The sequence below is a fragment of the Sinocyclocheilus grahami genome, unplaced genomic scaffold (assembly GCF_001515645.1).
Source record: "Sinocyclocheilus grahami isolate Dianchi unplaced genomic scaffold, SAMN03320097.WGS_v1.1 scaffold1363.1, whole genome shotgun sequence".
NCBI lineage: Eukaryota > Metazoa > Chordata > Actinopteri > Cypriniformes > Cyprinidae > Sinocyclocheilus > Sinocyclocheilus grahami.
Genome location: NW_015506542.1, coordinates 141,330 through 157,852, shown reverse-complemented (window position 1 = coordinate 157,852; position 16,523 = coordinate 141,330). Strand labels below are relative to the sequence as shown.

Sequence of the window (16,523 nt, the reverse complement as noted above, 5' to 3'; positions counted from 1 at the left end):
TTTGTAACATTATAAATGTCTTTATCATCACTTTATCAATTTAAAGCATCCTTACTAAATAAAACTATTAATTTCTATAATTTCTTTCCAGAAAAAGAAATCATACTGACTCCAAGCTTTTGAATGGTATAGTGTATAATGTTACAAAAACATTTTATTTCAGATAAATGCTGATCTTTGGATCTTTGGTGTTTAAAAATCAAATCACCGTTATTGAAAATAATTATATCGCGATACATATTGATATTGAATTATTGTCCAGCCCTAGTTAAACCTGATCAGCTCTCATTGTCAGATTCGTAAACATGATGGCTTTCTTCTTCTGTGAAGGGGTTTGGCTTTGTTTCAAGTCGGACTGTTAAAGAAAGCGACGCACACGTATCCCAGAAATCCTGTAGAATTCAACCAACCAGATGATGACTTCGAAATCATTTCCCATTTTGTGTTCCTTATGCATCAGTCATTCAGCAAACCGTCCTGTGATGTGTGAGACTTAGACTAGCATCATCCTGGTTCCCTCGACTCAAAAAAACAAAACAAAAAAAAACCCGAAAGGATTTTTCCATTGGCTTCTGGATTATTGCAGAAAATAAGCACTGTGAGAGAGTTTCTAATTCACACACGTTCATCATAATCTTCAAAAATGAGCACAACTTTTATGAATTTAGTAGCCTAAGTACAACTGCCGGAAGTAAAAATGCTAAATGTAGGCTATAAACGAACACCACGGTCACAAGACTTTAGTGTCACCAGCATTAAGCATACTTAATTTTTTTATGTGTGTACACTAGCATACATTTGTGTAAAAAAAAAAAGGGTGTTACTGATGTACCTTCATGCCATAAAATAAAATGCAAAAACATCTTGAGCTTGTGTTCACCACAGACCTTTAACATTCAAAAACCCACTGAATTCAGGACGATGGGACCGCAAGTGCTAAAATACTGAACTCATTTCCAGGTTTTTGCAAAAATGCGTCATCCCTGCAGCACGCAACAACAGCTTGGCCGCTGCCCAGTGAGTTGTAGTTTGATTTCATCTAATTACTAATGGTTATGTGGGTTAGTTTCGGCCTACAACCAACTTGTGTCCTTTGGGAATTTAGAACCAAACAACATGACTGCATGCAGTGTTACTGTACACAGTATTTAGGCTCTGATCTCCTCACTGCACCCTAAAAGAGTCCATCTAGTGTTGAGTCTTTCATCCTGGATATCCTGGGGCCGCTGCGTCTTGTGTTTCCCAGCCTGATTGAGTGCCCTGTTGTGAGAGCGGTGAATAAGATCTTTTACACACACCAGTCTTTCCTGGAGGTTTTTCTCAGGGAGTGTCTTCTTCTTCAGTCACTCGCTTTGAGACGGTTTCCTTGGACAGAAGCTTGTTCATCAGATGGCATCCAGCTTTTCCTGAGCGTTTCGCCTCAACCAAGACATTCTCCAGCTTGGTGTTTCTCTGTGAGATCCAGGGGCCTCGTTTATAAAAAGCACATACGATCGGATTTGATACTAAATTCCATCCTATGTCAAAAGTGAGGAACAAATCAGGATTTATTCAGGGAAAAACTGATGTGAAAATGTTCTGTGAATGCCAACTGAAGAGCATGCACACAAACTTTTTGCACTCATACCAGTAAATTAAAATAATGCAACATTATTGAAATGTCAATATAGAGAATTATGTTCAATATGCATTTATTAAAGGAACACTCCACAATTTTTGAAAATAGGCTCATTTTCCAACTCCCCTAGAGTTAAACATTTGAGTTTTACCGTTTTCGAATCTATTCTCCAGCTTGGTGTTTCTCTGTGAGATCCAGGGGCCTCGTTTATAAAAAGCACATACGATCGGATTTGATTTGAAAAGTTTGAAAAGTGAGGAACAAATCAGGATTTATTCAGGGAAAAACTGATGTGAAAATGTTCTGTGAATGCCAACTGAAGAGCATGCACACAAACTTTTTGCACTCATACCAGTAAATTAAAATAATGCAACATTATTGAAATGTCAATATAGAGAATTATGTTCAATATGCATTTATTAAAGGAACACTCCACAATTTTTGAAAATAGGCTCATTTTCCAACTCCCCTAGAGTTAAACATTTGAGTTTTACCGTTTTCGAATCCATTCAGCTGATCTCCGGGTCTGGCGGTAGCACTTTTAGCTGTAGCTTAGCATAGATTATTGAATCTGATTAGACCGTTAGCATCTTGCTCAAAAATGACCAAAGAGTTTCTATATTTTTCCTATTTAAAACTTGACTCGATGATATGACGCAGCGCCTCAGCAAAATAGTCCCCAGCACGCTCCCTGTGCAAGCAGGTGGTCACGTTGGTTATGTTGACAGAAGTTAGCCTATTTTCAGGCGCTGCGTAATATTAGTGCGCCTGCTGCACCCATGGTACAGCAGCAAAGTTCCTTGATTATTACGCCAGAATGAGAGTATAGTTTCTAGCCATATCGGCCAAGAAAATCATAACTTTTCATTTTCCGTCGGTCTTAGTACATGATGTAACTACAGAAGAGTCAAGTTTTAAATAGGAAAAATATAGAAACTATTTGGTCATTTTTGAGCGAGATGCTAATGGTCTAATCAGATTCAATGATCTATGCTAAGCTACAGCTAAAAGTGCTACCGCCAGACCTGGAGATCGGCTGAATGGATTCAAAAACGGTAAAACTCAACTGTTTAACTCTAGGGGAGTTGGAAAATGAGCCTATTTTCAAAAATAGTGGAGTGTTCCTTTAAAGGCACAAATGAGCATCATATTAACTGCTTTGTCATGATTACGCCACTGAAGAATTAGTTCATTATATTGATGGATTCCTGGAATATCTCTCACACACGTGACCCTCTCTGTGAAATCCAGGCTAAAGTCTCAATCTAATTAGGAGATAACAAGCATCAAAGTTTGATTTCAACCATTAATTTCACTATGATTTCAATTTTTTGACATGGCCTTACTCAGTCAATATTAAAGATATAAAGGTTAGATTTCCTCAGAATGTTCTACATCTTTATGAAGGATGATTGTATGTAGAAAACAGTAAATCACACACTAAAAACATGACTTTAGCTTGGTTTTCACAGGCAGGGTCACACATGTTGACCATGCCTAGCGTCCAGTGCTGTTCTTCTGAACCGTAAGGGATTTTGTGGGCGTTCTGTAGATGTATGCGCTCAAATTTAAGATAAATTGCAAAAAAAAGCAACTGCAAAACAGGGATGCATTCAGGAATATTTTTTTATGCATAAGGACATTTTATAAATCATTTTGGAAACTGAAAGCCTTTCTTACACTTTTTGTAAAATTTAGACTGTTGGATAAATGCATCCTCCTGTATATTTTCAATATTGATGGGGGTTTACAGGAGTGTTTGTGATTGGCTGCTATTGTAGGTGTATCATCTGCGAGGATGAGGGGTGACAGCCAGTCCCCTCTCTATCTGCGGGCTCCCATGAAAGCCCTGAGTCCCGTCAGCTCTATGTCTGCTGTGCGACAGCACGCCAAAGGGCCAGCGAGTGCCCAGGGAGGGATGAGGAGGGTGCAGTCGCCCGGTCCCAACAATGGGGCGTCATACTCTGCTGCTGTCGCCCGTCAGACTCCAGGAAGAGGCATGACACCCTCTTCACCTTCCTCCAGAGGCAGACTTCCACAGACACCCAGGAGGTGAGTCAAGATCAGCCAAATACACTGCTGTCATAGCCATTGTGAAAGCTCTTTGGAATTGAGGTTGTTTTCCTCCATAGCAGATCTCTGGGAATGACCAAACCGTGCGCTCCTATCGCTGATGAATCCTGGAAAGATGGTTGTTACTGAAGCCCTGAGAGCTGCGGCGGTTTTCCAGCCGCTAATGACATGGCAGAGAAAAATCAGCACAGAGTCCCTAAAACAAGAGTTTGATCGAATCCACAATGGATCAGACACTGTTTGCATTCAGAGACTACAACAAATTGTTACCTTTGCTTGATTTTCAAATATCAATATACTTTTATTTTCTTGAGAATGGGGGATGTATGGAAAAAATATGAGAGCTTGAATAATGAAAAAGGTTTGATGTCCTGTAAATTAGTTTTTGTGAAACGTGTGGAATTTAATTCCTAAATGCTGTGGTGTAACCCGCTGTTGATTTTGCATGTTTATCTATTTTTAGAAATGAAGGATATATGATTTTTATTTGTGAAAAAATGTGAGATTTTTTTTAATCTGATGAAGGAATCGTATTCTGTAAAGCAAGACGTTTGTCTGTTTTGTATCGTTAGGACAAAACACAGCAATATTGAAAATAGTTTTCATGAAAAATGACCACGGAGGAGAAGAAAATACTTTTAATTTTTATATTTGAATTGAGATCACAGCAATGTGCCAAGGTGCATTACTACTGCAACACTGTTCCTCCTTAAGTCAGAGTGCTTGAAGGTGAAGCTACTACACTTTCACTCCATCTGGAAGTTTGAATATGCATTTTGATGCCTGTGTAGTCTAGGGTTAAATATTCACTAAGCCGGTAAAAGTTGAAATCTCTGAGTATGCAATGATAATGGAGTGCCTCAGAAAATCAATAAATCAATTTCAGCAATAAACCAGTCGTTTTATTCATTGCAGGGTTCCTCCTTTGCTTGGCAAGTTACAGCAACACATTAGAAACTGCTTTATTATGTATCAAAACTAGCCAAAATACATTTGCAGTATACAGCATGTGTTTTGTTTGAACGTGCAACTTTCATTCATAACATGTTATCTTATGAGGTGACGTAAAGCGTGCCGCGCGTTCGCTCTGCCCCTCCCTCCGCTGTTGTCAACGGACATTCTGATTGGCTGAGTCTTTGGAACGCGTAGTCTGATTGGCTGAGGCAGCGAATCGAGGGCCGTGATTGGCTCAGGCCTGGAAAAGAGCGTTCGGGGATCCTCAATGTACAGGCCGCAGTAGCGCTACCGTTGGAAAATTAACAATAATAAATTACGACAGATTCGAGGGGATCCGAAACTCTTCAACGCTCCGAAGGCTGTCCCGGAGTAGGTAAAGCCTTTTGGTTTTGTGCGGCGTGTCTGTGAAATGCTCGCCGTCGGCCCAGTCGGCCTGCGTGGGCCTGGCTGAGCCTTGTGTTGCGCTCAAGCGCGAGGAAGCGCCCAGTGTGCGCCGCAGCTAGCGGGAACACGCGTAAAGCGAGTCTCTACAGCGAGCATGAGGCGCCTTTGGCGCAAAAATCAGTCCTGTCCGAAGTAAATGCAGACCATGCGTCTGGGCTTCGCGCTGTTGTTGTGTTGTACTCATTTACGTGCTGATATATTCGTTAGCTAATGCTATTAGCCGTTTAGCATGTCGTGTAATGGCGGAGGGCAAGATGGTGCATTTGCGCAAGCCTATAACTGCGTATCAGCCGATTTCTTCGGCTATATTAAAGTGGATTTTTCAACGTGATATTGTATTTTGTATATGTTTTAAATGGTATTGAGTCGATTCAACGATAGTAAATTTGTTTCGATGAACTCAGTCACGCACGGACCGGTTATAAGCTCAGTTACGAAGCCCACTATGGCGAAGGCTGACTTCTTGAATATTAATAAGGTCGTGCTAACGTTTCGTGGTTCGTAAGGGCACGTAACGTAATTAATATTCATGAGTCGAGCCTTTGTCGTAGTAGGGTTTACAAGTTCGCCACCGGTGTGCTTTGACTAGTTTACATAATCACAATCACTCTGACAGCGACTCCACCACTTTCTCAGACTGTACACATTTTTTTGAAAAATATTACGTTACAGTTCGCCTTTTCAGGGACTCTAAACTTATTTAAATCCCCTTTATAGTATTGTTATATTTCTCAAGTTGTTATTGCTCAAGTATTAACCATATATCATTATGACCAACCGCCTTACTCTTATTAATGTAGTTGTTATTTTACTGCATTTATACATAACGTTTATTAAAAGTGCATTATTGTAATGGTAAGATTTCATTGTGACATGAACGTTATAAATGACCATCTGTATCACACTTGTATGTATACATTCATAAACTACAGTTCACTTTTGCTGCTTGTTTGTATGCATTGATCTGTGTTTTAGGATTTAATTTTTTATATTTGGAAACAAGCGAGAATCTCACTAAGGTAGTCTCTACATAAACATAACGTCTCCGTTTCTTTCAGACACTTTCCTCCCAGATGCCAGATTCACAGATTTGCTTAATGTTTGCGATGCTTCTACATGAAGGGAACTACTGTCAAATGTGAAGGTTTGTTAAATAGCAATACAAGCGTTTGCTCTCGTAGCCACATGCCTGTAATTTGAATGGAAGAGAAATAAATATGATTGATTATTAACGGATTGTTTAATGAGTGTTCATATTAAATCAGTGTGATGGATTTTATTTATATCAAATACTTTCACCACATTCCTCACACAGCAGTCCTTCATTTATTTGAATTATTTGTCTTTTTTTTACAGTGTTGTGGAACAGTCACAGATAATGGATCAAGGTGGAGGGATCCTGGAGCTTCACAAGGATTTAAAAATGCCCCATACAATGATAATGCCAGATTTTGGTAAGGAACGTCACTGAAATAGTGAGTCAATAAATTAGTCGATATTTGCTCAGTTTTAGGTTATCACATTAAATATGATTTAGTTTTTTTTTGTTTTTTTATAATGAAAGTTTTTCAACTTCAAATGGCTGCCAATGGACAATGCAGTTTGTATTTTGATGTATGTGAATAAATAGTTCATTTGATTTCAGCAATTTTATGTACATCTGATTTTGCTCTCATTGTGTGGACATAGGCACACATATTGGTCGTCACTTTAAGGATTAGCTCAGCCAAAAATGTCGTTCCAAACTAATAAGTCTTTCATAACACAATGTATTTTTAATGAAACCTGACAGGAATGCAAACTTGTCACCTTTCGGCTAAATTCACCGTTTTGAATCCAAGATTTATGTGATTTGTGTAGATCTGATGAGTTTTAACAATGGGAGGGGGATTACGGTACCAGTAGTGCCAACTCAATTCTGTACACACTCAGAGGCGACTGTGTGTGTGTGTGTGTGTTCTGGTTGACAATGATCTTAATAACAAACACATTTTATATCCGCTAAATTGCTCTGTGAGTCACTTCTGAAATTGCTATGATCGATGAAGATTTGCTATGATTGACTAGAATGCGTTACAATAGTCATTTTATAATAGATCCAAAATCAAAACATGTGAAAAGAACTAAATTAGCGAGTGGAAATGGCAAATGAGAGAATGAGTGATCCTCTGCTGCCATCTACTGGTTATAGTGGTAATTTCAGGTCAAAGTGTTTGTTTTCCACCAGGTGACAGAAATCTTCCACTTAAGCGTGACATGTTTTGAAAATGAGAAATGATCTTCATTAAAGTGATTTTAATGTAGAGTTATAATAATAGTGTTTATCACTGCTGATGAGTTTGCATCTCAGCCCGAGATGTTTCTGTCTCCATTCAAATCCAGGGGCCTGTACCGTGATGGTAGTTCAAATTCAGATTTACAGGACTAGTTTCAGGTTTGACGAAACCAAACCACTCCAATCCGGCTTTGATGGTTCCATGATGCTGATCATCAGCGTTCTCTGTCAACTCTGGCTTTGATCCTGAGTTTATGGAGCATGTGCTCACGAATGTGTGACATCAGCGGTTAACAGCCAATCACACGCCTTGCGACACAGAGCAAGTGTGATTCACTTCTCGCGAGAGAGCCAGCGAGATTCATAACTCTCTTTCTGAAGGTTAAGACATTGAAGAATGAGGAATTTAGATGCATTTGCACTGAAGAAAGCACTTGTTCATGAAAGAGCACAAAAAAAAAAGAAATGATCTTGCTGTATCAGTGCAGTCACAAGTGAAACTTTATAGAGTTGATAATATATAGTGATAGAGACTCGAACATGTTAGGTCACATGTAGTCATTTATAAAGTGTTATCTATTGATTCTACAGCTTATGTATATTACATATGACCTGCATATATTAATATTCGTTTAAAATAAATGCTTAATAATAATCATTAAACTAAAATTGCATGTGTGTAATAGATTAATAACAATATAAATCATATAAAACAATTCTAAGTGATTATCATTAAAGCCAGACAGTTTTATTGGAAATTTGTATTTATTATTATTTTTTGGTCCCACTTTATATTAAGTGGCAATAACTAATATATACTTACATAAAATAAGTACAGTGTACTTACTGTGTTCATATTGTATTGCAAAAACTCTTTTGCAGCTATTGAAGTGGGAAACGGGTAAGGTTAGGGACAGGTTTGGTGGTATGGGTAGGTTTAAGGGTGGGTCAACAGTGTAATTATAAATGTAATTACAGAAATTAATTACAGACGTAATTACATGCAGGTATTTTTAAAATAAAAGTATAATGTAAAAACATGCATGTACACAAGTGCATTTTACCGAATTATCAATTTAAATGGAAGTACATAGTAGTTAAGGCCACTTAATATAAAGTGGGACCTTTTTTTGTTTTGTTTACTTTATAGTGACCTTTAATTTGGAAGACGAGAAACTGGGGGAGTGACTTGTGTCAGAGATGTGTCACTTTGCTCACATCTGATTGGTTCAATTTCAGTTTGAGATGTCTTACCCAGAAAATGACCTGCCCTGGAGCAGGGTTAGCTGTGGAGTGTAAGTTACTATGGCAATGAACGCCGCTAAAAGCCAAGCCACTTTCATGGTACCTAAAACCCAGGATTGGTGCAAACTAAACTGAAACTTACCTGGCTAGCAGCTATTCCGGCTTCATGGTACCCGCCCCAGGTAACCAAATCTGTTCATCCTATAAAGCTATCGTGTTTCTTCACAAGTCTTGGATAAATCGGCTCAGTTCGTATGGACTCATTTTATGACACCTGTATGATTTTTTGGGGTCATTAAAGGTGCTGTATGTAATTTTTTGACTGCACTAAGGCATAAAAATACCATAATATGTTTGCAGATATTTAGGAAACATGCTAAATGCACATACTTGTTTCTCTAAAACACAACACTACAGCCATTTATTCTGCTTTGAAATGTGTGTCTGTTTGTCTGTTTTTGTTTTGGTCTGTGTGACTCCGCCCACTGCCAGTTCACCCAATAGTGATTCAATGCACTGGGTTGCCAGTGGAAAACACAGTGTACTGCAGCCATGGAAGTCCGCAAACAAACTGGTTTAGAGATCGCAGATTCTACCCGTCCTGAAACGCCTCGGTGTCCATCTAAAAATCCCTATGAACAAAGGCATATTAAAATGTGGAAAAATCAACTCATAAACTTACAAGGTAAAGCTCGTTCATGTTGTGTGTTTTCAATCTGGCAACCCGAGGAAGCGTCAAGTCTGAGGAGGAGGGGTGGGAGCAGTGGCGGATTTAGGCATGTGCAACCGCTCGGCGGCACGTGGCGCCTGCACCAGAAAAATAAATAAATACACAGATCGATCAGGTTTTTACCGCTCCTTTGCATGGCACGGCATTATCATGTCACCCTGTGTGTCAATAACTGCTCGGGATTTGGAGTGTGCGACCAACAATACTTTTTCTCTCCAAATAGATTACATAATCAGACAGTAAAATGTGATATTGTAACATAATGTTGTTGTTTTTCTTTTAAACAAATGTAACATCACTCACTTTATTTTTTATTATTTTTTACTGTACAGTTGTGCCGTTTTAGAGGGATTTCAACCACTAGCTGTCAATATTACATACTGCAGCTTTAAAGATTTGGTTACCTTTACTTTCAGAAATCTCTCGGCTTTCATTAAAAATATCTTCATTTAAGATCTTATGGGTTTGGAACGACACAAGTGTGAGTCAATTATGACATAACTTTCCTTTTTAAGGTGAACTAAAGCTCTAATGGAAAAAATACCCCAATAAAGACTTTGCAAGTCTCATGTACATGCAGACATTTATTTTGATGCAGCCCTTTGTGCAGTTGCAGGGATGGGAGGCATGGCCCACATTGACGGCGAGCACATTGTGGTGTCGGTGCCAGAGGCCGTGATGGTGTCCGATGTGGTGACAGACGAGGGTATCATGTTGGAGACTGGCCTGGAGGCTGAGGTGGTGGAAGGGCCTGACATCTGTCACGAGGACGTCATCACCACAGAGGGCGTGATCATGGCCGAGTCCATCCTGGGGGCCGAGGTGGCCATCCAAGAGGCTCTGGAAGGCACGGCTGACCTGATCGTAGAGACTGTGCCCGATCAGGTGTTTGTGGCTGAGCTCATGTCGCCTCACGATCAGAGCCCGCTGGACCATGAGCTGGTGTCCGCAGAGGTCATGGTGATGGACACGGAGACGCACGACACCATGCCATCCGACGTCAGCATTAAAGCGGACGATGAGGAGGAGGATGTGAAGAGCACTTCGGAGGACTACCTCATGATTTCCCGTGAGTTTGCAGTTACTCGGATTGATGGATGGATTGATCGGATCCGCAGCAATGTTTGATGTGTGGCTTCTTTGCAGTGGATGAGGTCGGGGAAAAGCTAGACATTGGAGGCACGCCTTTAAAGATCAGTGCAGATATGGTCCAAGACGACGACGGCTCCAAAGAGGATGAGTTCAGCTCTGAGGTCATTAAAGTTTACATCTTTAAGGCAGATGGAGATGAAGATGTGGAAATAGGTAAGAAACACATTTCACATATTTGCCTCAAGCTGATTGCATACTGCTACTCGTGCAATCACTATTATTGATGCTTGTAAGGTTTTTTGAAAGACACATCAACAGGAAAAAGTTCTTGGTGTGAATGCTAAAATGGGCAAAAAATCCCTTATATCTACACCGAGTGCAGACCTGAGCCATATCAGAAACCAGTCCAAGTAGAGCTGTTGAGGTTTCTCGGGGTGAGAAATACATACAAGGGCCACAAGAAGTATTTAGATGCTTGAGTCAAATAAAGTTCAAGTAATGTTGATGTCAAAATTAAGACAAAAAGTCCTTGGATATTTCCTGGGTGTCAAACGTTGTTAAACACATTCATATGTTGTGCTACACCGGTGGGTATTCTGCTAGGATGCCTGTGGAACCTTATGCTAAATTGAGATCTGTTGAGGATCTAATTGATTCGAAATGGCAAGATTCTGCACTTGAGCTTCTCATCAGAATTTCTGTCCAATTAAATGCTCTCTAGAATCTGAAGCATCATAATTAGGGCCCAATGGGTCCGGGCAAAATACCCTCTCCCCGGACAGCACGCCATATACGCACACCATTTATCCCGCTTTATTATCAGCAGAACGAACTCGTGAACTGCTCTGAGACACTTCATGAGCCTTTTACTCTTTTATTTGGGAAAAACTATCATCATATCATATCATATCATATTATCATATATTTCTGCTCGATGTCGGCAGAGCCACATTTTTAGAGTTAAACTGCGCACGCCGAAGAGCTGCGGGATCTCGGTCTGCTCCGGAGGCCCACTCCATCACCGACCCCCACTGCTGCATCTTGCCCACAGCGGAAGTCCATTTCCTGTGAGTTTGCAGTTTGCAAAACGAGGATAGCCCATCGTTTCAGCGACAGCAGAGACACTCGGAGCCTGTGGCAGGGGATACAGACCATTACGGACTACAAGCCCCCACCATGCACCTGTGACAGCACCATCTCCCTGCTGAACGAGCATATACAAACAGAAATTTAAAGGTCTTCACAGCAACCTGTCAAAATAAATGTTTGGTTTGACTTGAAGAAACTGTGACAGAAATATATTACTTAATGTAATGAAAGTACTATTACTACTAATAATTATACAATTATTATTAAAACTTTATTCTTTTAGGAATATTTACCAGAAAAATTATTTACCCGAGTTTATTTACCAGAACAATGTAAATACACTACAGTATTTCTAAAAAAAGAAGAAATTTTTAAAATAAAAAAAATAAAATCAGTTAATTAGAGATGCTTTTGATTATGAAAATTTAATGAAACCATTCAAATGGAATCCATAAAATTAATGGAAAAAAATTTGGTTAAAATAAAACTAAATTTGAGACTTAAAAATGTATTTTCTATAACATTTTTATAAATTGCTGTTAAGTGTGTAAGTTTCATGATTTCAATTGATTAACCATGTTTTGTATTCATGTTTTTAAATTTAACCATTAAAACGGAGTCCAGAAAAATGTAAACAGAATTTGAAAAAAAATAAAACCACCATGAATACTAGTTGACACTAGGCTTGCTGCGAAAGTCGGTATTCGGTTTGTTAACAGAAGTTCATGTTTGATATAAGTGAGTTTATTGTTGTGCTGTTTTGTTGTTGTCCATTCAAGCAATTGAAGCGGACGATGCCAGAGGCCGTGATGGTGTCCAATTGCCGCTAATTCAAAAGTGAAAGTAAAATGCAATTTAAAAACAAAGGAAAATGAGGAAAAGAGGGAAAACCCAACGAACCCCACCCCCCGGTAATACCAGTATTACTGGTGTTGTCACACGTCGTTTAACCGGTGGGAAAATCTCCTCACCGTCACAACCCTAGTAGACACACACACACACACACAATAGTAATTTGACAACCATCTCTATTGCAGGTACTCTCATGTGATGTTGCAGTGTAGCGTTGTCTCGAAATTATGGTTTAAAAAAGCATTCGTCATCATGAAGATGATTAAAAAGCAGATTTAAAACAGTGGAATTTGTTTCTGTGCAGATCCAGATTTGATTTTTGAGGTTTGAGAGTGGCTATTGACTGTAATTTAATTTTAAAATCAACGTTGTTAATGTGAAATGCTGTCGGGGGTTTTCTTTGGCTCGTCTGATCGCTTGCTTAATAAGAACACAATATGCTGGTTTACAGATTTCCAATGCTTTCCCTGTTCTTATAAAATAACTGTATAAAGTCTTTATGTACAAAAGAAAACGCTGTTCTCTTTCAAATAAGATTTCGCTCTGTATCTCACTATGTGAAATGCCCCTAGGCGTGATAGACTATGGAAGCACCAATTACACCACGTCTGTCCGAAGGACGGACCAATTACAGCTATGACAAGGAGCCCACCCCCTACCTATATACAGGTGTATCTCAATAAATTAGAATGTTGTGGAAAAGTTCATTTATTTCAGTAATTCAACTCAAATTGTGAAACTCGTGTATTAAATAAATTCAGTGCACACAGTTGAACATCCTTTCCAGAAGGCCAACGATTCACTAAAAATGTTTTTTTTATTGGTCTTATGAAGTATTCTAATTTGTTGAGATAGTGAATTGGTGGGTTTTTGTTAAATGTGAGCCAAAATCATCACAATTAAAAGAACTAAAGACTTAAACTACTTCAGTCTGTGTGCATTGAATTTATTTAATACACGAGTTTCACAATTTGAGTTGAATTACTGAAATAAATGAACTTTTCCATGACATTCTAATTTATTGAGATGCACCTGTATATGGCTGTGAACCCCGAAAAACGGCATTCTTGTTCTCTTCCCCGTGAAGACTTTCCTTCAGCACCTGTTCTGCGCTGCTTCAGTTCACAAACGTACCGTCAAGGTAGACGTTGCCGAACGTAGTGCAGTTAAAATCTGTTGTGGATTCTCTGCTCGTTACTGAATTTTTTCTAGCTAACGCGTTAAGGGCGAGCTAAAATTACAGTACATTCTACTCACCATGTTGGGGTCCAAGGTCGCAGTGGAGAAAGGGAAGGATGCCCCTTCGCGCTCTTGTCCGGCAGCTTGTGGATTTATGATCTCGGGCAGGAATACGCATCTGATGTGTATTGCGTGCATGGGTGTTATGCACGCTCAGGCCGCGCTGGCGGATGCGGAGAGTTGCGCATACAGTTGTGAAATGCCGGCCAGGATCTTGAAAAGAAGGCTGCATCTTCTAAAAACGATCCGGTTCTATCTTCTGTCCCTCCTTCGACAAAGGGGGTCCAACCCTCTCCCCCACAGGATCTTTCTTCGTGGGGGGATATTATGGATTCAAAATCCCCTGAGTTTACGCCGCTTTTCGACCAGCAGTTGCTTGCGGAAGGTGGATGGAGACGAGGAGGAGGATGAGGAGATGTTAGCTCGCCTCCTCCGAGATGAGCCGGATGATGAAGAGGATGACATTAACAACTGTTTCCCACTTTGCTGGCGTGTATAGCAGAGATGAAGCGATCGTGGGACAAACCCTTTTCTCATCGTGTGCCCGTCAAGGGATACTCGTTGCTCGATGTGAGTGAAATGGAAAGGCTTGGGCTCTCTAACCCTCCCACCGTCGAGCAGTCAGTGGCTCACCTCTAGGTGTTGAATGACTTCTGATTTTTTATGTGATGAAAGTCGAGTCGAAGTCGACTAGTCGCTGATGACGTCATTAATGAACAAATAAGTCTGGAGCTGTGACCTTGTGCACAGCTATGGCATATGACACAGCACTGCCCACATGGCTGTTGCTCCTATAAAGGGATGAACGATTAATTGCATTTGCGATAATATCGCAGTATGAAATAACGCGATTTTTCAATCGCAGAGGCTGCGATTACACGGTCACGTGACACGCGAGAGTAAAGAGGTGTGTTCGACTTGAAGATCGATCAGTGTATGACATCAAAGTACGGCGAGAGAAAGCATAAGGAGACGTCCAGCGCAGACGCAGACTCTTATAGCTCTCGTAGTACTTTGATGACACACCCATCGGTCTAAGCAGCGCTGCTTCAAGTCGAGCGCGGGCCATCAGCAGAAAAAGAAAAGAAATAAAACGATAAACAGGACGTAACTTAGAATGGGAGATGGATCGGTTAGTGAAAGCGAAGAGAAAAGCCATAGATGAAGTCGCACAGACCCAGGCAGGTGCTGGTCATTCACAAGCTAAATGCAGAAAATATGACGAGGCATATCTTGCTCTCGGCTTCACTCACCGTGTCTATACCGGACGCTACAGTTGTCGCGCCGCAACAGCTCTACACTGGACGCGACAAAGCAACCGTTGCAAATCATTTTAACTTTGTCAGTACGACATAAATAGAACAAGGCATCAGTTTAATGTTGGGTTTTGTCTTGTCGTGTCGCATCCAGTGTACACAATGTCACTGATTATAATGGTTTCTACTGTATTTTGCCGCTCGTGTCTGGTGTAGACACGGTGTTTAATGTCGTTGGTGAGGAGGAAAGCCTGTGTGTGTCCTATGCCTTAGCGGACAGCATGAAACCCACAAAAAATTTATAAATAACAGAGAGAGAATAATAATAATAATCAGTTATTCTCTCCATGTTATTTTTAAATGTTTCAAGTGATGCAGGTGTTTTTTTCCCTGTAGGCTTTTTAAATTAAAAAAGTATAAATTTTTCATAATGTTTAGTGAAATTATTTGGTACTAATATTATTGGTATTAATATGACTTTCATATTAATGTTTACACCAGGCTTATTTAAACATAATTATTACATGCTTACAAGGTTGGAAGTTCAACAAATCAGTCAATGTACTGTGATTGTAGTTGTTAAATAAAAATGTCATTCATATCAATTCATGCATCACCTAATTTCATCGTAACATATAGGCCTGGCCTACAGAAAAGAACATTTATGTTTAATCTATCTAATAGTGTGTTGGGCATACTATACAATGATTTATAGCTTGTCTTTGTTGAATAATACAGAACATAAAATGCTTTAATAAAATAATTGCATATTAAATCACAATATTGGTAAAAAAAAATCGCAATTAGATTATTTTCCAAAATCGTTCAGCCCTAGTTTCTAAGCTATTTTATTGAGAAATCACAGAACAGTGTTGACAATACATTTCCGCGCTGAATGATTATGTGCGCGTGATGTACGCGCTACTGTCTGTAGCCTATGTGTGTGCGTTACAGTGCAGCAGCGCATTAGATTAGAACGGCGATTAATATACCTGTACAATAAGCTGTTTAAAACGTGCATTCTCCCGTTCAATTTCGAGCATCCAGTAATATAATCACACGTCTTGTGGAGCGCTTTCAGAGTATGCATTTATTTGTCATTTGAACTGTTTGGAAACGGAGCGTAAATGGGGAAGTCCTTCAAAGATTTCTTATTCTGTTGCGCCCTCTATAGGACCAGCGACTAGTCGACGTCAAGCTTAAAGTGTCATGGCAGAGCATTGAAGTCGACTAGTCGATTAGTCGGTGCAACCCCTACTCACCACCTGCATCCAAACAGGCGAACCACTCTCTCATCTGCCAGTCCCTCTCTCCCTGGGAAAATGGAATGCTTCACCGCTTCCATGTACCAAAAAATGTATAAATCCTCAGCATTGGCGGTTCGGGAACTTAACGTCACTTCGTTGTCGATGGCCTATCAAGCCGAGTTGTTGGAGGAGCTGGGCACTCAGTTGAATGCCGGCAATCTAAATCCGGTCTGGGAGGAGAACTGCAACATAACGGATCTCAAACTGCGCACCTCATGTGGCGCCGTGCAAAGCTGCGGCCGTAACATGGCTCTTCCCATTGCGGGCGAGAGGTCGCTGTGGCTAAATCTATCGAGTGTCAGGGACAGGGAGAAATTAGTTTTTCTCGACGCTCCTGTGGATTCAA

The 16,523-nt window shown here is 40.0% G+C and overlaps 2 protein-coding genes across 6 annotated transcripts in view; both read left to right on the top strand.

The window, feature by feature from the left end:
• Positions 1-4,584, top strand: part of LOC107569608 (SLAIN motif-containing protein-like) — a 19,622-nt gene extending 15,038 nt beyond the window's left edge. For 2 of the 3 annotated variants that reach the window (XM_016255722.1, XM_016255725.1), the window contains exons 8-9: positions 3,400-3,670; positions 3,751-4,584. In XM_016255722.1, the coding sequence (XP_016111208.1) occupies positions 3,400-3,670; positions 3,751-3,820 (341 nt within the window). In that variant the 3' untranslated portion in view covers positions 3,821-4,584. The remainder of the gene's footprint in view (positions 1-3,399; positions 3,671-3,750) is intronic. The other variant, XM_016255723.1, reaches the window with a different exon arrangement.
• Positions 4,585-4,889: 305 nt separating this feature from the next.
• znf711 (zinc finger protein 711) overlaps positions 4,890-16,523 on the top strand; it is a 21,461-nt gene continuing 9,827 nt past the window's right edge. Inside the window, exons 1-5 of one of the 3 annotated variants that reach the window (XM_016255719.1) lie at positions 4,890-5,017; positions 6,151-6,236; positions 6,449-6,546; positions 9,953-10,411; positions 10,489-10,647. In XM_016255719.1, the coding sequence (XP_016111205.1) occupies positions 6,471-6,546; positions 9,953-10,411; positions 10,489-10,647 (694 nt within the window). In that variant the 5' untranslated portion in view covers positions 4,890-5,017; positions 6,151-6,236; positions 6,449-6,470. Of the gene's footprint in view, positions 5,022-6,150; positions 6,237-6,448; positions 6,568-9,952; positions 10,412-10,488; positions 10,648-16,523 lie in introns of those variants that run through there. The other 2 variants (XM_016255718.1, XM_016255720.1) reach the window with 2 other exon arrangements.